General features: G+C 35.4%; 4 protein-coding genes, 1 non-coding gene and 1 pseudogene across 8 annotated transcripts; 3 read left to right on the forward strand and 3 right to left on the reverse strand.

Moving 5' to 3' along the window:
• LOC18593834 lies at nucleotides 409-4,628 on the forward strand (annotated as a pseudogene).
• LOC18593835 lies at nucleotides 4,414-5,419 on the forward strand. The gene is made up of 4 exons (XM_018125058.1): nucleotides 4,414-4,634; nucleotides 4,762-4,832; nucleotides 4,952-5,044; nucleotides 5,168-5,419. Exons 1-4 carry the CDS (start codon nucleotides 4,508-4,510, stop codon nucleotides 5,183-5,185), a joined length of 309 nt encoding a protein of 102 aa, XP_017980547.1. The 5' UTR covers nucleotides 4,414-4,507; the 3' UTR covers nucleotides 5,186-5,419.
• Nucleotides 5,838-6,938, reverse strand: LOC18593836. The gene is made up of 2 exons (XM_018125057.1): nucleotides 6,362-6,938; nucleotides 5,838-6,292 (listed from the first exon to the last, which is right to left on the reverse strand). The coding sequence occupies exons 1-2, from the start codon at nucleotides 6,405-6,407 to the stop codon at nucleotides 6,024-6,026; spliced, it is 315 nt and encodes a 104-aa protein (XP_017980546.1). The 5' UTR covers nucleotides 6,408-6,938; the 3' UTR covers nucleotides 5,838-6,023.
• On the reverse strand, nucleotides 7,732-11,123 carry LOC18593837. Of its 3 annotated transcripts, none has more exons than XM_018125045.1 (7): nucleotides 10,560-11,122; nucleotides 9,954-10,031; nucleotides 9,153-9,187; nucleotides 8,992-9,047; nucleotides 8,610-8,708; nucleotides 8,350-8,423; nucleotides 7,732-8,192 (listed from the first exon to the last, which is right to left on the reverse strand). In XM_018125045.1, the coding sequence occupies exons 1-6, from the start codon at nucleotides 10,983-10,985 to the stop codon at nucleotides 8,365-8,367; spliced, it is 753 nt and encodes a 250-aa protein (XP_017980534.1). In that variant the 5' UTR covers nucleotides 10,986-11,122; the 3' UTR covers nucleotides 7,732-8,192; nucleotides 8,350-8,364. The 3 variants fall into 3 exon arrangements, with proteins under 3 accessions (XP_017980534.1, XP_017980535.1, XP_007021288.2); XM_018125046.1 differs by having other exon boundaries at nucleotides 7,738-8,189; nucleotides 9,153-9,160; nucleotides 10,560-11,123; XM_007021226.2 differs by having other exon boundaries at nucleotides 7,738-8,189; nucleotides 10,560-11,121.
• TRNAF-GAA lies at nucleotides 11,577-11,649 on the forward strand. Its single transcript has one exon. It is a non-coding gene; the product is annotated as a tRNA-Phe (tRNA).
• On the reverse strand, nucleotides 12,476-17,768 carry LOC18593838 (uncharacterized protein YnbB). Of its 2 annotated transcripts, XR_001928843.1 has the most exons (14): nucleotides 17,472-17,768; nucleotides 16,918-17,171; nucleotides 16,049-16,162; nucleotides 15,649-15,759; nucleotides 15,492-15,554; nucleotides 15,286-15,399; nucleotides 15,060-15,209; nucleotides 14,476-14,553; nucleotides 14,185-14,406; nucleotides 14,010-14,096; nucleotides 13,728-13,847; nucleotides 13,277-13,369; nucleotides 12,903-13,140; nucleotides 12,476-12,708 (listed from the first exon to the last, which is right to left on the reverse strand). XR_001928843.1 is itself a non-coding variant. In XM_007021230.2 (13 exons), exons 2-13 carry the CDS (start codon nucleotides 17,032-17,034, stop codon nucleotides 13,069-13,071), a joined length of 1,341 nt encoding a protein of 446 aa, XP_007021292.2. In that variant the 5' UTR covers nucleotides 17,035-17,171; nucleotides 17,472-17,768; the 3' UTR covers nucleotides 12,476-13,068. The 2 variants fall into 2 exon arrangements, 1 of the variants encoding a protein (XP_007021292.2); XM_007021230.2 differs by having other exon boundaries at nucleotides 12,476-13,140.

Raw genomic sequence — 19,455 nt, forward strand, 5'->3', positions numbered from 1 at the left:
CATGCTGATACAGTTCTATGTCATGATTAAGTTACAGTAATTGAATTTCATCAAAAAGGAAAAGTTTGGATACAAGACCAATTCCAACAAAAGGGCAACTGATTTTCAATAAAGACCAAATTAATAAAATTAATTGAATAAATTCAGATAAAATGGTTCGATTAACTTGGAAATGAGCGTGGTTAAATCAATGACGATAAAATTTTAAATAATATTCAATCGAACTAACCGAACTACCATTCAATCAACAGTAATAAATTTGGAGTATTGAAATTGTGTACTCTTAGGCATATTTTTTTCTTCCCTAATTACAACTTCCTTTTGAAAAATGATAACCCAATCAATCATGCTATACTTTTCTTCCCTCCACATTTCTTCTTTGATAGCATGACAGTTGCCGGGCAACCACTTGCATTGACTTGCCCACTGTTGATTTCTTTTGATCCATAATTCATTCTTTTTCTCACAGAAGATTAGGATTTGGTAAGGAAAATTAAAAACATCTGCTACTTGCTTTCTTCTTGGCTTTTGCTTCTCCCTCAACCAACCTCTTTGGAGGACTGCTGCAATATCAACCTACAAGACTTGGTAAACTGCTTACTTACTCTTGATTTTCCTTTTCTCTCTGGGCATTTTCTTTACAGTCTTGCATTATAGCAACATTTCATGTATATAAGTATAAATTTTAATTTGTGGGTGAATGAATGCAGATTTTCTTGTGAAAATATGTACATAAAAATAATTAATTAAACGTGGATGAATTTAATTTGAATTTTATCTAATTTCAAAAACGTAAAAATATTAAGATTGATGACATGACATGATAAAATTTCTCACGTATATGCGAGTACATATATACGAAGGTACGTAATTAACTGTGGAAATTAACTAGATTTACATAGAGTATAAAACACTAAGTAACGTTGATTATAATATAGGTTTGTTGAGAGGAGGAACAACAAGAACAAGGATAGCATAAATGTAAACCAATCATCTTAGAAATGTTTGATTTACTTGCCAATTTACTTGGCTTTGCTTGTTTTGTCTTTGTTCCATACTTGAAACATTGCAAGTCAGGTAAACATTTCCATTTACATTGGTTTTGCATCACAGGAGGTAGCTTATATGGAGCTGGTTGGGCTAATCGTTGAAGTGATCAAGTGCATAGGGGCACCCACTTGCATATACTTGGATAATCACATGAAACTTGAAGAACGTGTGAATGATCTTAGAAGAAGATTGAATAATCTGAATATCCGAAAGCAAGACATAGAATCAAGACTGGAAGTAGAGGTTCGTCGTAGGAAAGTGGCAAAGAAGAAAGTGGAGAAATGGCTTGGTGATGTGCAAAGGATGAATGATGAGTTGCAGAAGATTGAACAGAAGCTCCATGTCGTGTCATACTTCTCACGTGCTCGCCTAGGAAAATTAGTTCACAGGAATACTGCAGAAGTGAAGGAAATTTATGAACGAGGCAATTTCCCTGATGGTGTGGCAATCGATCGGCCTCCAGCCACTGGAGTGACATTGCAGACTACGGATTTAGAAGGTGAAACTAGAGTGAAAGAACAAATTTGGAGATACTTGAAGGGGGACGAGGTTGGAATGATTGCATTATGTGGAATGGGTGGAATAGGGAAAACTACGGTCATGAAGCATATCAACAATCAGTTGTTGAAGGAGACTCGGTTTGAGAAAGTGATTTGGGTCACCGTATCCAAAGAACTCAATGTTATCAAGTTACAACAAGATATTGCTCGGGGTTTAAGTCGATGTCTTCCTGAAGATGAATTGGAACGAGCAACCGAACTGATGAATATCTTGAAAACAAAGAAATATGTGTTGATCTTAAATGATGTTTGGAAACGGTTTTCTTTATTGGATGTGGGAATCCCTGAACCAACATTACAGAATGGAAGCAAATTGGTAATCACTAGCAGGTTAATTGATGTTTGTTTATCCATGGGTTGTAAGGTGCTCCGAATGCAACCTCTTTCGGAGGAGGAGTCCTTCAACTTATTCTTGAATCAAGTAGGGCGTAGCGTTCTACAGGTTCCAGCTTTAAAAGAAATAGTGAAGCTCATTGTTCAGCAGTGCGGAGGTTTGCCGCTTGCCATTGTTACAATAGCCGGCAGCATGAAGGGGGTGGATGATGTCCATGAGTGGAGGAATGCAATAAATGAATTATGTGGACGTTTGAAAAGTGTGAAAAGATTAGAAACCGAAATATTCGAGTGTTTGATATTTAGTTACGAACGTTTGGGAGATTCGAGAATCCAAAATTGCTTTTTGTATTGCTCATTATATCCCGAGGATTATGCAATTAAAAGGAGAGAATTAATAGAAAAGTGGATAGATGAGAAACTCATTGATGAATGCGAGAGTAGACAGATCATGTATGATCAAGGGCATTGTATTTTAAATAAGCTCGAAAACCATTGTTTATTAGAGAGATGTCAAACTCAGAGTTTGTTTCAGGAGGAAGGAGTAAAGATGCATGATGTTTTGAGAGACATGGCATTGTCCATCAAAAGCATTGGTCCTCGATTCATGGTGAAAGCTGGAATGCAATTGACTGAAGTACCGGGTGAGAATGAATGGACCGGATCCTGACAAGGTTTCTTTGATGCGTACTTCGATATCAGAAATTCCTCAGGACATATCACCAAAATGCTACTTCTTGTCAACTTTGCTGCTGCAAGAAAATGGTGGAATAAAGAGGATTTCAGAATCTTTCTTTGAGCACATGTGTGGGCTAAAAGTTCCAGATCTGTCTTATACTGGCATTTTGGATCTCCCCAATTGCATCTCCAACTTGGAAAACCTTGTTTCCCTTATACTCAGAGGTTGTGTCAAGTTAAAAGATGTGCCTTCTTTGGCAAAGCTCAGAGCATTGAGAAGGTTAGACCTCTTTAATACAGCTATTGAAGAGGTCTCCCATGGCATAGAAATGTCAGTACACCTCACATATCTTGGTTTATATTCAGAAAGTCTAAAGGAGCTACCGAAGGGAATACTAACTAAGCTTTCCCATCTCCAATACTTGACAACCACATTGTGTTTAAGAGGTGAGGAAGTAGCCAAATTGAGGAAGCTGGAGACTTTTGCAGGTTTGTTCTATGACTGGCAAGGCTTTCAGAAATACGCCAAGTCTCTACCGGGTCAATGGCCTATTAATTATGTGCTTGGAGTGGGATCACTTTGGCCTCCCGAAGTTGATTACAACTTAATCAAGTATTTTGAGAAAACTGAATATTATGAAGAGATAAATTTTATAAATTGTGAGATGGGGAAAGAAGATCATGTAGCACTGCCAGATGACCTTGAGTCTCTGAATGTTAGGAAGTGCCATGGTATGATAAGCTTGAGTAATATCCCTTTGTTCCGTAAAGCAAATGAGATGAAGAGATGCTATATTAGTGAGTGTGAAGGGATAGAGTGTGTGCTTGACTTGTCATTATCGTCTTGCAACTCACTTCATAACATTGAGCTGCTATTGCTGAAGGAATTGTGCAACTTGCTTGAACTTGCTAGAGTAAGTGTAGCAGTTGTATCTGCTTCTTGCCCTCCAAAAGCGCCTGCCATCTTCTCTTCTCTTAAGATATTTATTTTGGGAGAATGTTCAAGGATGAAGAAGTTGTTCACAGTTGAGCTGTTGCAGGGCCTCCAAAACTTAGAGGAAATCAAAGCTAGAGCTTGTGAAAAAATGGAGGAAATAATAGCATCTGAAGGAGGAGAAGGAAAGGGTGCCGACGAAACAACATTCATGCTTCCCAAAATAAAAGAATTGTGGTTGATCTGCTTACCAGAACTGAAAAGCTTTTGTAGGAGTGGAGCTATGATTCGTGCAGATTCTCTTCAATATCTTTGGATAACAGGATGTCCTAAACTAAAGAGGATCCCTTTGTTTCTCCACTTGTTTGATAATGGGCAGCCATCCCCTCCTCCCTCCCTCAAAGAACTGTGCATATGGCCTAGAGAATGGTGGGAATCAGTGGAATGGGACGACCCCATTGCTAAGGATGTCCTTTCACCCTTTGTTTCTTACAAGAGCTTTTGATTAGAAAGTGCCTGGACACACTCTCAGACAGGTAATTAACCTCTTGCTTTTCCTGGAAAGCTGCAACATCTTTGGTTGCACCTGAATCTTAGAGTATAGTTTGATTTGGTTCTTGCAGGACTTTCTGTATCTGAAATTTGGGTTGCATAGTTACATTTAGGAATCTGTTTGCCTTTTCTGTTCTTTCTGTAGATTATTTGATCTCTTGTGATTGACTGCAAACATCTCTATGGCTTTGTAAATTGAGCTAGAAATATTTGATCTCTTCTATCTTATATATTACTTAAAATAATCCAAAAATAATAATAAACACATTACTTAAAGGGTGATTCAGTCATTTCATGAAATTGAACAGTTATGTCATTTTCACTTCCCTTGTAGTTTCTATGCACTTCCATAAACACTCTCAGAATCACTTCAAGAAACAGAGCAGCAAGCACCGAAACCATGTCAGTTTGGACCACCAGGGCTCGCCAGGCCGCCAATCTGGCACGGCTTTCCTCACCTAAGTCGGCTTATGCAACTCCTCAAGCTGCCTCCCTCATCCACAGGAGGGGCCTCGCCAGCGGTGGCGGTAGTACTCCACTCTCACACTTCCATCATCATTTTGTATCAATGATAACAAAAATCATATTTTTTATGTTAATTCAATAAAAAAAAATAGAAATTTAAGCTTTTTTGATGATTGGGCTGTGTTGCAGACCATCATGGACCTCCAAAGGTGAATTTTTGGCAAGACCCCATGAACCCATCTAGATGGAAAGAAGAGCATGTGAGTTTTTTATTTTTTGTATTAATTTGTTTAATATGTTTTTTTGTTTCAAACCCAATTCTTTAAAATGCTTAAATTTTCTCTTTTTGTATGATTCTTATATCTTCTATTTGTTGCAGTTTGTGATTGTTTCTTTAACAGGGTGGGGTTTGCTCCTTTATGGAGGTTATAAGTATTTCACTGGAGGCAAGAAGGAAGGGAAGGAGGAAGAGGTAGTCAATTCTTTCTTTTAACCCCTTTTACTTATTTTTTGTTACCTTAAAATTCAAATTTTTGAGTATAAATTCAAAAAAAACCTCTTAAACTAGTTCTAGCTTGCTTTTCTCTTTATGCAGAAGGTTGGACAGCCATAGGCCTCAGCTCTACATGGTCTGAATATATAAGAGGAAGTAAGTTAATTAGCATACATGGTGAGAATGTCTTCCTATTTGTATGTAATGGTCTAGTTTTAAGCAGTTTTGGTCATGTACATGACTCTTCAGAATAATGGTGGTGACTGTTAGCACTTCTTTTAATTTCTCTTGTGGTCATATCACCAAAAGAAATAAAAAAGATGATAATGATAGTTTCTATTGTGGTTGTTTTCATCCTATGCTGCATCTGTAGTCTGTAGATGCCTGAATCTTCAGGCTTAAGACCTGTTTAATGGTGGAACTCAGAAGAAAACTGCAAACAGCAGGATTCATATCTTCATGGAATTGGATTAAAACTCGAATTATGTTAAATTTGAATGTTAAAAGGTCTGAATTGCTAGTTTATGAAATCTTGAAAGTGTTGTTAGTATTTTATAGGTATGCATACAAGTGTAAAAGACTATGGTCTGTTGTCCTTTCTTTTCCTCTTCTCTGCTTGATCAAAATAAACATTTTAGGTTGGCAATGTACCTCACTCATTCCTTTTCCATTCCTTTTTTAAGCAATCCAAACAAGAACTTTATCCTCTCCTTCCCCCCCTCTTCCTTTCCCTCCATTTCTTCTCCCTCCCTACCCTTTCCTGAACATGTAGTGTAAGAGAAAGAACCCTTTTGATGAAATAATTTTTAGCTAGGTATCAAATTAAAACTGTTAACATAAATAACATGGATAGGAAAAATTTACATGCATTTGGATTAGGACGAAAGAAAAAACAGTATATACTGATAGCACCTTGTCTATGTTTCTTTTATATGTAGCATTTGCTTGCTCAGTCACACTAAACCACAGCCCACAGATCCACACCAAACAATTTTATTTTTTTCTTCACTTCAATTCTCAACTGCATCTCCATACGGTTGTCATCCATGGATACCTGGTGAAGGAAAACCGTATCACCAACTCTAGCATCTTTCTGGTGAATAAATGCACGCCAACGAACAGAAATAGCAGATGGGTTTGCTCTGGCATCTTTACGGCCAACAAATTCAAGAGAACCACTTTGCTCAATGAAGCATGGAAATTTCCAAGCTTGTCCAGCTTTATCAACTGCATGCATATAAAATTTTTTCCCTTCTCTGGAAAGGGTGTCCATGAAACTAGAAGGGATCAATAAACCTTTCTTTAAGTCCTCTGCTTCTAGTGTCTTTGAGAATGTTGCCATGCTGGTTCCAAGTATGAAAAGTTAATGAAGTTGTGCTGCTAGTCGATTCTGAAGTTGCTCCCTTTGCTCCTTGCGCAGATGTTATGGGAAAGAAAACTCACTATAAGAGAAGGAAAAATCAGAAATATTATTAACATGAAATTAGGGATTGTTGGAAGTAGATATATGTATCAAACAAAGAAAAGTTCCTGGTACTATTCTTCCTTCTTTAATCACTCTTGACTATTAGCATCCTAATTACCAAGCCAAAGAAAAGGAAATGACAGAAAAAGAAAAATGGGACACAGACAAAGAAGTCATATATGGTTAGATTCTAAAGAACATGGCAAAAGAGTAGATAGTGTACATCGCCTGGTCTAACTGATCTAGTACTTTTGTTCTCAAAAGATCTTGGTTAAATTTGTAAAAGAAGGAAAGCTCAAGAAAATAGAATCTTAGCAGTAGCTGATCTCTTTGAGAAACACTAATCCTGACCCAGTGTATTTAAAAGTGGGAAAGTCAATGCAAGTCATCCCAGAGGTTTCGTGGTCACTTCCCTTAAAGCTGCTTTAATATAAAATAAAAGGAAATGTTGAATTGAAGGAAAAGGTGAGCAGGAGAGAGAATTCTGGTCTTTCTTCAACAAAAAGGAAAAAGGAGGAAGCTGCTAAGTAGATTCACAGGGTGTAATAATTTCAACTGCTACCCTGGAAATTTCATGTGTTGATGGCGACATTGTGGAGTTAATCTTATACTTATGTTTGATACCTTTTGTCATTTTAACCTTGGACTTGGAATTCAGGAGAAATACACTGCAGCAGGGGGTTGCTAACTAAAGTGCTCAAAACTTTGCACTGATTGTCTGCAAAATAAATTGATCTAGATTCATTTTCTTCAAAACCAAGCAATTTGGGGCCTCCTAGGGGCTAGGGCAGTTCTGGCAGCCCTTTCAATGTCAGTGTTCATGGGCTTCATCACCTGTCTTCTTAATGTACTAGTTCTAAGCCATCAGCATGAACAGTTTTGTGCACTTACTGGGGTTACTCCATCTATAAATCATGGCAGTGTCGCATGGCTACTTGGCTATGGTGTGTTTCTACCTTCTCTACTTGAAGCACAATGAGAAAATTTATTTGAAAATCATCCAACCAAAGCAAGAATAATCTCTACTACTTTCATAAGTTTATACCATGTTTTGGATCTTAAAACTTGTCCAAAGAGAGTCCAGGACAATAAAAACCATTGCCAAATTTTAACACCAACTGAACATGCAAAAAGTTATTTGTAATCAGCATGAAAAGATACTAATGGACAGTGCGAAATCCAATCATCAAAGAGTCAAAGCTGAACATTTGCTAAAAGCTTGTTTTATTAGTTGCTCTCTCAGCAGGTTTAACCATTGATAGTTCAAACAACACCCTTCTTACAAATCAAATTGGTTTATTAGTTCATTCTTAAAGGCTCAATTAATAAGAAGAGGATGGAAGAAGAAAAAGATAGTAGGTGACAACAGATTATATACAGAGTCATGCTAGAGCTAGCTGTGCAGTAACATAAGCAAACTATTCATTCGCCTTTTACTTAGAAACGAAAGAAGAAAGTACAAGTGTTATGCCACATTTTTTGTCAAAATTGATGGAACATTTGCCATGTCACATTCTTGGTCTTCATCCACAGCATGATGATTCATGAATTCTCTTTACTGCAGTCATCTCCAGGATGGTAGTGTAAAGATGTATTAATATGCATAAGTTGTTGTTTAACTCGGGCAAGATTGCACCTATTTTGCAGCAACATGTATTTCTGCTGAAAGGAAACAAAGAAAAGATCCTTACATGAAATTATGATGAAGCATTAGCAAATTATCTATCAAACGATAAAGATATCGAGAACTTAAAAATTTTCTTTCTTCCCTGGCTAGGTACCAAAAGCTCAAAGTAAACTATTTATTTAAGTTCTTTACCATGTATGATAGCCCTCAGTCTGCATCTTTGACTTCTGCTTCAACATCAACAACCGCAGCTGAAGAATCCTTTCCTGCACAAACCATGCAAGATACTCAGAATTCATAAATTGGCGAACTTAGACTGAAATGCTTATCTTATCCTTAAATGGTAGATGTCCATTTATAACAACACCATTTGTGACAGTTAATACTAAATCCTCTAAAAAATAACAAAGATTCTGAAACGCAAAAATGGCAGCAGGTGTTAAAGAGGGAACCTTTCTTGAATCCAGGAGAGAAGCCATTGAATGCTTGTTCTGCTTTTGAAGTTTGGTTGGAGAACTTTACAGGTTCCTTGACAAATTTGTCATCCACCACTGCAATGAACCCAAATTGTCAAAAACACATGAAAAGAATGTGGATCCTACTCAAAGTAACAAATGCAACAGAGAAAAGCTAGACAGCTTTAGCCAGATTATCCTTCCTGCCTACTCTATGGAGACATGTTCATGAGTCTATAAGCCAAAACGTATCAATAAACATAAAATCTTAACCACCATATCCAATTGAATAGTGGTGTATGAAAAGATTAGAGTGTCAAATGATTTTTGTAGATTGCCAGTTCTAACTTCAACTGAAATTGGTAAATCAAAGTTTCACCTGAAAATGGCTGACTGCAGTAAGGGCACAGCTGCAACTCATCATTTAGAAAAGACCTGCAACAAATCATCATTACTGTCCTTGTCAGATGAATTACAAAACAATCTCATAAACTTCCCATAAGTTAGCAAGGTCAGCTTAGAGCTGTTCGTTGCACTTACTTGAAAATCTGAAAATCATTTCCGCAGTTTGGGCACTGCAAAGAAATCAGATACTACAGTCACTAGTAAACAAATTTCCATATATTCCTTCACATTATAAAGAACACCAAGTAAAACAGAGCTGCTCTCAGAAAACAAAACAGGAAGATATTTGATACTTATGAGCACAGAAAGTGAGTGTCTAACCTAAACATCATAACAGCACATACATGCACAGACACTGCCTACAGCAGCACATGATGAGAACTTTGTTACTAGAACTCATTTACGAGGGAAAGTTATTCACAATGTGCTCTTGATCCTCCCTTAAATATTTCAAAGGGCCACCAGCTCCATTTGTTTTTTCGTTTTCCATTACCCAGTTTAATGAGGTTGCATTGTTTAGTACCAGTTTGTCATGATTCAGACCCTTGACGCACTATTTTCCATTAATTTTTGGAAGAAAACCAAAATAAGTGCATGGACGGAGGTTAATGGAAAACCTCATCAATCATTTCAAACCAATGTGTTCAGACCATCTCTCAATAACACACATTTATAGAATTTCATAAGCATGAATGAAAAGATTTGAACTGTTGCAGAAGCTACTGACCACATCAACTAAGATATGCAACTAGAAGACTTCAACCATTGATTTAGACAGACATGTTCTATTGCTTTAAGCTATAGAAAGTAGCCGTTCAAATATTAGTTGATCTTGCAACTTCTAAGGTGGAGGATGTAAAAAACCCACAGAAAGACAATTGAAGAAACCAGGGTGTTATAAACTGAACAGGGAACCAAAAGTTAAAGAAGCCTCACACTGCTTTGAACAATATCTCGGCCTGCCCACCAGAGGAAGGCTCCCAAACCTACAATAGGTATGAGAACTGCAAGGAGCTGAAAATGAAGATATCAGTCATTAGATGCAACTACAATTACTAATGTCAGTATCAACAATGCTATATTTAACTGATATAAAAAAGAAAAAGCAATACTATATCCAAGATGGTTTCGCAAGACAAATGGTGATACTTTACATACCAGCTAATGCTACAAGTTTTAAGCACAACAGGAAAATCGGTATATAAGAACAACTTCTGACCTTAAATTGAGTAAAAATGCAAGGCAAAAGAAGATAACTATAGTTATCATATAACAAGTAAAAGAAATGCAGGCAATTTATCAAGCCCAACTATAAAGCACCCTGAAACAAGTAAAATATTAACAATAATTTGATCTTTGAATAGAAATGCCCAACCAGAGCATCCGAACATTGGGCAAACAAAACCAGGAAGAAGGGGAATTATGGTTCTGCTCATTACCCTAATTATATCTCCAACACTGCATACATATGATTCATGCCAAGAAAACAATAATAAGCTAAATTTCACATGCATACATATAATGAGACAGAGAGATTAATACCCAAATGGAGACAATAGCATCTAAAACCCAGCCAAGCTGACCAGTCATTGAAAGATAAGTCAACCCAATAGCCACAGCAATATTTCCCAGAAGCCTAGCAGTGTTACTATCAATTTTCCCACCACCACCACCACCTCCATTGCCACCACCACCATTAAACCCAAAACCTTGATTAAACCGCACCAAAACAACTCTTTCATTCCTCTTCCACCCTTCTTCTTTCACAAAAGTGCCATCTTTGCTCCTACCCACTTCCCCACAACTCCATCTTTGCCTCCTGAAAGCTCCCAACTTGAACCTTTTTTGCCGCAAAGAAGCAACTTTGGGTCCTTTTAGAGAGTAACAGCAAAAGGGTGTCCCAGAAAACTCTTCATTTGATAAACTGAAGGGTGAGAAGGTAAGGGACATTGGAAAAAGTGTTGTCATTGGCAAGTTTTAGGGAAGAACAGGTTTTGGATTGTGTACTGAGACTTTCATGGCTTAATAACACCAGCTAGATATTTCTTTCATTGGACGTTTTGGGCTAGTTTTCTAATTTCTGCTACTTTCCATTATCCTTTGGAAGTGTGCCACGTGTGCATTCTGTTGATATCCAGTTTGATGATATCTTAGACAGAACTTAGCTTCTGGCTGCTGTACTTTCATGACTTGAAACTTAGGAATAGAATCTAACGGACCAATAATTTTTTTTAATCTTTTTAGCTGGAATTTTGACCAATAATTGTAATTCCAGTGCAATAGTAATTTTTGGCAGTACTCTACTGTAAAATCCTATACATCTTTTAGGTTAGTGGAATCACTGTCATTCACTGCCCTTTTAATAATTTGAAGTTAAACTTGCATAGTAGTATCTAGTTATCAAAAGATAACAGCCACCAGCAAAACATGAAACCATTCGCTGAGAGTTTTCTTGGCCGTGGGAGAGTGCTTTACTTCATCTTACCCTTGCAAAACCTTTTCTTCTTATTGCAAATAGTTCTATAATTATAATAGTCATTAAAGTTATTACCAGCAGAAGCGGGGATAGCTCAGTTGGGAGAGCGTCAGACTGAAGATCTGAAGGTCGCGTGTTCGATCCACGCTCACCGCATTATTTTCTATTCATTCTTTTCTGTTCCTTTAAATAGTCTTCTTCTTTCATTTTATTAAACATTAATTAAAATAAATTTATTAACAAAACATTTAATTTATTTTTTAAAACATTGAACTTAATAAATGTATTAAAATTTTTTACATTAATTAAAATAAATATATTAAAAAAAATTGAATTTATTTCTTTTCAAAACAATAGGCTTAATACATGTATTGATTAATTAATTAACAAAATATTGAATTTATTTTTTTCAAAATATTGAACTTATACATGTATTGATTAATTATTTTAAAAAGTATTTTTTATTTTTGTGAAAATATTGAACTTAATGCATGTATTGATTAATTATTTAGTCGATAAATTAATAATTTATTAATTTATTCATCAATTAATAATTTATATATTAATCAAAACAAATTTATTAATTAATAAAAAATTAATTCAAAAAATATTTTTTATTTTTTTTTCAAAACATTGAACTTAATACATGTATTGATTAATTATTTAATCGATAAATTAATAATTTATTAATTTATCAAGATATTATTTTTTAAAAAAACATTGAATTTAATATATATATATTATATTGTGATTATATGAATATTATCTAATTACTAAATTAAGCATGTTCTAGCTTTTTAGTTCTCTAGCAACTCATGCAGGCCATAATTCCTTTCTTTTCCTCCTATGTAATTGCCTTTCCATTCTCCTATGAGGCTTTCTTAGTTAACAATTTAACACTGCTCCAACGTTACCAAAATATGAAACTGTGAAAATTTGGCAAAATACAGCATGGTCTCATCCGTGTATGATAAGTCTAGTGTGGCGCAAAAACTAGAATATCAATGAATAATCTTGTCATGGAAAAAATTTTCAATACCATCTATCAAATTTTATCTTCACATCCAATGTTTTCCTGTAACTAAACATCCATGGACTTTCCTGTGATACATTTAAAGTTTGTCCAGCATCCATCTCCTGATGTAGCATCCAGAATTTTTCTCGGTTTCCCCTAGCACTTCGATTAGATATTCCGGCTGATAGTGAGCCATAAACCTATCCAGAAAAGGGAGATCAGTTTCTTCATGAGGCTATCGTGAAATCAGCTCAAAGGATAGCGGTTGTTACAAGTTTTAGAAATGTTTGGAAATGCTTTCATAACTCCCATAGCAAGTCAATATGCTGTTGTAAATAAGAAACAAACACACACAGTAAGATGGTGAAAAATGAAAAGATTGTTGTTCATGTACCTCAAAAGGTCCAGATTGACCAAGCTTTGATTCCATGCTTAAGCAAATTCTGACAACAGCTGTGCTAATAATGCCGCAAATGTACAAACTCCAATGCCAAGTGTAGAAAAGCATATGCCCTTTGATGAATATCGATGAAACACTTCTGCTTCCGTATTGATCAAATTTAGATTTCATATCTGAGAGATTTCAGAACATCGCCCAGAACTAATCCCCATTGAGTCCAGTGGGTACCACCCTATATTAGACAATTCAAACAACATTATGATTTAGGATGCACATACAAACATATTATCTGATAAATTTCCCTTTTTCAGTTGTGGTAACAATTATTTCAGACCAAGCATGGACATTGAAATCCTTGAAATACAAACCTGGCAATACACAGCAAATGGTTCTCTTAATGGTCCATCACAAGAGAGTTCACTTGTACTCCCATCAATGAAGGTTCCATCCGCAAAGATAACCTGATAAACGGTATGAGACATTCTCTAAAAGTGGTAAAAAGATAGCCAATTTTTATAGCTGGGATAATTTCAATTTCACGCAGTCCGCGGGCCTTTTAAATGTTATCCAGATTTACTGAACTCTTAAATGATAAATTAGAGGTTTGAAGACAGAAATAATCAAATTGACAAAATTGTATACCAAACTCTTGAAATTGAGTTATTCTATACGTGATCCACATGGATTCATGAGGTATTCAGATATGATATTTGCACCTTATAGTATCAGCAAACTCATACATTGATTTAGGGAATTGCAACCAAAAGATTTGTTCCAAATTCATGACAAGATAAAGGTGAAAATAAAATATGAGCAGACCTCTGATGCATATCCTGGAGTTGTACCCGCAACTGGTTTAGTGAATGAACCTACTGGGGAGCTTCTTTGCACAGCTTCACAGAAAGCAAGGAGAAGTTCACGGCTTCCTAGCTGCACTGCCTGAAAACAAAAGCATTTCCACATTGCTTCACCGTTTTGTAGAAAACACTTGGCAAGAAGAAAATATTGATGAACTGATTAGAATGATACTCTTATAACAGATCATCTCCTATCTCATTTCTTTGAATAATTAGCCAAACAAGGAACAGACAGATAGTAAACCTGTACTGTATCATGACGGGGGACACGAGGAAGTGGCTGCACCTTATACCCTTCAGAAGCCATAACTTCAGAAACCAGAAAGGTTCCCTGGAATTAAAGAAACATATGTGCTTCATTGCCACATGGTGGGGGCAAAAAAAGAAAGGTTGGGGGGCTAAGAACTTTCGGCATGTACCTTAATTGCCTCACCAACCATTTGTGGTGCCAGGAACAAACCCTGGAAAAAGGCTCGCATAATATCACCAGGGGCTGAGCCACAGTCAACCCCCAGGCCAGGTGCTGAGAGACGAGCTGCTGCAGCATCAACCCACTGTTTTCTCCCCGCAACATATCCACCACATGGTGCAATAGTTCCACCAGGATTCTTTATCAAACTTCCTGCAATCAAATCTGCACCCTGCCCCACCATTAATGAAACCATTTGACCTTCTCCAGAAAAAAAGGCAATGTGAAATATTCCACCTACCACCATTGGAGGTTCAATGCTTTCCACAAATTCACCATAGCAGTTATCCACCATGACCAAGCAGTTAGGGTTCTGCATCTGTTCATACAAATGAGATAGAACATTAACCGGGTGAAAATATTATGAGTACGAAACTACTAAGAAAAACAGACATGGTTATTTGCATTAGTAAAAAACAAGAAAGTAGTGTGTAAAGAAGTTTCAAGATAATATCCCATAACTCTTCTTTCTATACATTTTACTTCCTATTTACCCCTTTCAGACAGAAGTGAATAACGAATAAATACATTAATGAACTAAAATTAATATTCCATGCAAAGCAATAACAACACAACTTAACAGTGATTCAAATGATCTGAATATTTTAAATAGGAAAAATGTAAGTTGCAACTTTATTTTGTCCAGATTCCAGTTGTCACCACAAGAAACCAAGCTTTCAATGATCAAGCCAAGCAAAAACCATGGAATGCAGAGGACTACATATTCAAGCCTAGACCTTCAGAGATTTTATTGCTGCAATAAGGTCACTTCAATGACAAATTCAATAGAGTTTCCATCATTTTCTCTGAACATAAAAAGATTACCTTGATTATCTTTATTGCCCTCCCTATCTCATTTACACTTAAACTGCGACGCCATGAATAACCACATGACCTTTGTATGAGTGCACATTTCGTGTGAGGTCTCAAAGCACCTGCAAGTGCATCCCAGTCAAGTCCACCATCTTCAGCAAGCTGTAAGAACATCAATCTGAGAAAACATTCACAACCAGAAGCTGAAACTTATTCTGAATGGTTATTAGCAACATACAGGAAGTTCCCGATACATCACTCCAAAATCTTTCAGGGAGCCCAGTCCATGAGAATGCCTCTTTCCAATAACTTCCTCTAAGGTGTCATAAGGAGCACCAGCCACTGCCAAAAGCTGACAATAAAATTAATGCAGACCATATTCTGATTGGAAAAGCAGCTATTGAACATCATAAACTACCAAGATAATTAGCCAAGATAGCTTACCTCATCCCCTGGCCTTAGAAAAGCAAACAGTGCACAAGTGATAGCATGAGTACCTGAGAAGAACTGGTGGCAAAAGAGCCAAGAGGATTAACAAGAATTAGTGGCAACTATTAAGAACTCATAATATCCAAAGATACAATGGCAACATCTAACAGACCTGAGAACGCACTATTGCTGACTCAGCCCCTACAATTTCTGCAAATGCTTGGTCAAGTGCTTCTCGTCCCCCAGCTTCATCATGACCATAGCCAGTACACCCAGCAAAGTGCTGGTTACAAAATAAGCATAGCACCATGCCTCCAGCATTATTAACAGGTTAACTAAAGGGATGATTGCTTTTACAGATAAATATGCACATTATAACATGCCATGCATATACATGGATCTACACTGTATGCTCCCACTTGTGTGTGTGAGTGTGTGAGCAAAAGATGCCTTAAAGATATGTTTAATAACACATTTAAGCAAGATATGGTTTCTCAACTGCAGGGAACATGTATAAGAAACATGAAAGCCAGGGGAGGTATTCAGCCACTTTGAATAAAACGTGTGCTTACATGAGATCCAACCCGAGCATTTTGAAAAGCTTTGAGAACACGAGAGGAATTGCAAGCTACCAAATTGTCCACAGCTCTGAATTCCGAGTACAATGAATCCACAACTTTTGCAACCTGCAGTGCAGATAAATAAAGCAACTCTAGGTGTTAGCACTACCAATTTTACAGCGATCAAAACTTGAACTAGTGCTGACACATCAAAGTCCATGAATACTTCAGTGCTTATAGCAAATGAAAGGGAATTTACATCATTGTTGATATTTCCAATAAAGCTTTCAAAGCTTGATACAAAAGATAGGCTACCTCCCTAGCAATCAAAACTAGGAATTTGTGCTAACACTTCAATCTCTATGAATACTTGACCGTGTATCTTATTAGCAAGCAACAAGTTACAAGCTCTGTTTGATTGCCCAGTAAAAGCAGTTTAGTTCTCTACATTCCCATATTATCTCATAAACCGGACTCAGAATTCAAAAGATTCAACGTTGAATGCTCTTTACACTGTTTCTTGAATTAAGTCTTTCAGTTTAAAACTGAAAATAAAGTTCCTTAAAATTCCTTAACAGACAACCAAAAGGAACTAACTTGGTCCCATAATGGGCTTTTAACAAACCAATTTTTTTTTACTGTTTCCTTAGGAAAACCAAAGCCTAACAAAGTTTCTTCATTTCTCATAAATAAAGCAAAGAACTTTAACTGTTTACATATTTGCAACAATGGGTTCTTGTATTTTCACATATAAATGGTTCCCATGATCCAAAAGGGTGGCCTTCTACTGTGTTTTTTAACTGCTTCTTGTTCATTTTCATTTTCAGCAACTAAAATAAACATTTCGAGAAAGAAAGCAGAGTTTCTGGGAATACGAATACCTCTGGGACAAAGGGGTGGTCACAATTAAAGCTTGAACGAATTGCTGTAGACTTGGGTATTGAAGATTTGAGAGAGTGCGTAGTATAAACAGGTGTAGCGCAGGATAAGACCAACATCTTCAACGAGTTAGTGTAGTTTTTTCAGCGTGTTCACCGATCTTCCTTTTAAGATTTTCTTTTCAACTTTTTTAGTAAGATAAAATAGGATAATATATAACAAATATTAAAATTGTCCCTCTACAGGGTAATGACACCTGTACAGGATTACAAAAAACAAAAGAAACAGAGTTTTTAGCTCCCAATAACTCATAATCCAATAATGTGAAGCTAGACTCTATCTAATCCCTTCAAAATCACCAATGATTTTAAAACTAAATCTAACACGTTTTGGAAGAATTAAAAATAATCATTAAATACAAAATAAATCGATTACAGATTCAATTCAGCAAAGATTATTTATTTTTCAGAGCACATTGTTGCAGACGAAAGGAACATGAATGCATAAAGAATACAAACAACACTAAAATTAAATGACAATTATTGAATTAAATTACCTGAATTAATGGATTCTTAGAGAAGAGAGAGAGAGGTGGGTGATACGGATAGGATAGATTTCGAGGTATTTATGCAGTTTTAAGAGTGAAGGAGACTTTGCACCCCGAGAAGAAGAAAGACAGGAAACTGGCTGCACAAGGAAGGCAGAAGAGAAGAAAAGAGGAAAGGGAAGGAAAGAGGGAGCCGTCGTCGGAAAGGCCTAGGCCGGCGAAGGCAACGGCGCCGGGCACCGAGGAGAGGAGAGAGGAGAGAGGAGAAAAGGGCTTTGGCCTGTAGGCTCAGTAGGAGAAGAAGAAGAGAGAAATGGGTTGGCTGTTAGGTTAAGATTTTATACGAAGACCAAAACTACGTCGTTTTATTGGTTACAAAACCAAGAAAAGGTGGGCTGGATCCACCCAAAGCCCAGCCGGGATCAACTTTGCATGAATTAAATTTATGAAATTACTTTTATAAAAGGGATAAGAATAAAAATAAAATAATTAATTGAATAAAATTTAATAATCACTTAGCAAAATTATTGGGGATCCCAAGATTATTTTCACAAGGTGGGTTAATTTTAAATACTTATAAAAATGTAAGATTAAAAGTGATAATTAAAATTAAAGATAATTCATAAAATTTTGTCATTAAAATTAAAAATTTTAATAAGTGTATTTATATTCATTTTATTTTAATAATTTTATAATATAAATTATGTAGATTATGAATAATTAATTACTTTCAATATATTACATTGTCTCAATTTTAATTTTGCTTCGTCATTAGAATCAATATAATTAACAAAATATTATTATATTAATATCATCATATATTAAGATATAAAAAGATTAAATATTTTCAAAAATTAAAAATTACTTAAATAAAAAATTTTGCTCTAACAACAAAGCATGAATAAGATTTTTAAAATCAATATTTTGAAATAATTATCTTTAATTTATTATTACTATTATTATTTATAATAATTTTATTTTTTAAAAAAAGCTATAGTATTTTCAAGTTTAAAATTACGCTTTTATTATTATTAAATTTATTTATAATATTATGTAATTTAAAATTATTTTTTATAATAAATATTTGAAAAAAGTGAAAACCACTCAAAGCGGGGCCACCACTCCAGGATTGCTATTATTAGCATGCAATTATATTTCTCCTTCAATTTCTACTTTTACAACTCAAGTTTCATATACATGCATGTATTATATAGTAATTTAATATTTAATAATTTTTTAAATATATGTGTGTTCGTTTACACATGTCATGAGACTATTACTCTTTATTCAAAAAGTTAACTTGTTAATGTACAACGTGTTAATAAAATTTTCAAGATCCTCTAACTGTTCGATGTGTGATTCAAGTATATTATTATCCATTTCTCTAAAACACCAATATGATAAAATGTGTAGTGTCTAAACTTATAAGTTTTCTAAAATTCCCTTACATACCTCTTTTACTTACCCAAAACATGATTAAAATACTATACTTACTTTCTTTGAAACTTTTAATGTGATGTACGAATATGATGTCACAAACCTCACATCAATAAAAAGATAAGAAAAGCCTTGGATTTATGTGTAAGAGCTTTCTTCCTCTGCCTAATAAGCACATTTTTTAGGTTGAAAATATGAGCCCATTACAAGTGGTGTCAAAACTTACCAAACTTTTCATTTACATGGGTCGAAATAAATCTAAATCAAGATAGGTTTCTCTCCTTTACAAGTGAAAGAGTTATGCAATGAAAGCGTTACACAATTGGATGAGATAAAATATTATTGATTCCACATTAATAAAAGATGTGATGAGTTTTGGATATTTATATATGGGCTTTCTTTCACCTAATAAACATATTTGTTGGTTGTAGATGTAAATTTATGACAAGTGGTATCAAAACCTACTCAAACCTTCACTAGTGTAGGATCCTTTCATGAGAGATACTAGAGTCGAGACAAATATATATTTTAGTTGTAAATGTAAATCTATGATAAG

This window comes from Theobroma cacao, chromosome 7 (assembly GCF_000208745.1).
Source record: "Theobroma cacao cultivar B97-61/B2 chromosome 7, Criollo_cocoa_genome_V2, whole genome shotgun sequence".
Classification (NCBI taxonomy): Eukaryota; Viridiplantae; Streptophyta; class Magnoliopsida; order Malvales; family Malvaceae; genus Theobroma; species Theobroma cacao.

Bases quoted from the DNA above. Each gene is read 5' to 3' on its own strand.
- LOC18593836 (XM_018125057.1), bottom strand. From the start codon at position 6,407: ATGGCAACATTCTCAAAGACACTAGAAGCAGAGGACTTAAAGAAAG. The intron at 6,293-6,361 runs GTTTATTGATCC...ATATGCATGCAG, and splicing joins AGCAGAGGACTTAAAGAAAG to TTGATAAAGCTGGACAAGCT.
- LOC18593837 (XM_018125045.1), bottom strand. From the start codon at position 10,985: ATGACAACACTTTTTCCAATGTCCCTTACCTTCTCACCCTTCAGTTTA. The intron at 9,188-9,953 runs GTGAGGCTTCTT...ATTTCTTTGCAG, and splicing joins GAGATATTGTTCAAAGCAGT to TGCCCAAACTGCGGAAATGA. The intron at 8,709-8,991 runs GTGAAACTTTGA...GGTTCATTGCAG, and splicing joins CTGCAGTCAGCCATTTTCAG to TGGTGGATGACAAATTTGTC.
- LOC18593838 (XM_007021230.2), bottom strand. From the start codon at position 17,034: ATGTTGGTCTTATCCTGCGCTACACCTGTTTATACTACGCACTCTCTC. The intron at 15,555-15,648 runs GTCTGTTAGATG...TTTTGCCACCAG, and splicing joins CAGCAATAGTGCGTTCTCAG to TTCTTCTCAGGTACTCATGC. The intron at 15,210-15,285 runs GTATGTTGCTAA...ATGTTCTTACAG, and splicing joins TGATGTATCGGGAACTTCCT to CTTGCTGAAGATGGTGGACT.
- LOC18593835 (XM_018125058.1), top strand. From the start codon at position 4,508: ATGTCAGTTTGGACCACCAGGGCTCGCCAGGCCGCCAATCTGGCACGG. The intron at 4,635-4,761 runs GTAGTACTCCAC...GCTGTGTTGCAG, and splicing joins GGGCCTCGCCAGCGGTGGCG to ACCATCATGGACCTCCAAAG. The intron at 4,833-4,951 runs GTGAGTTTTTTA...TATTTGTTGCAG, and splicing joins CTAGATGGAAAGAAGAGCAT to TTTGTGATTGTTTCTTTAAC.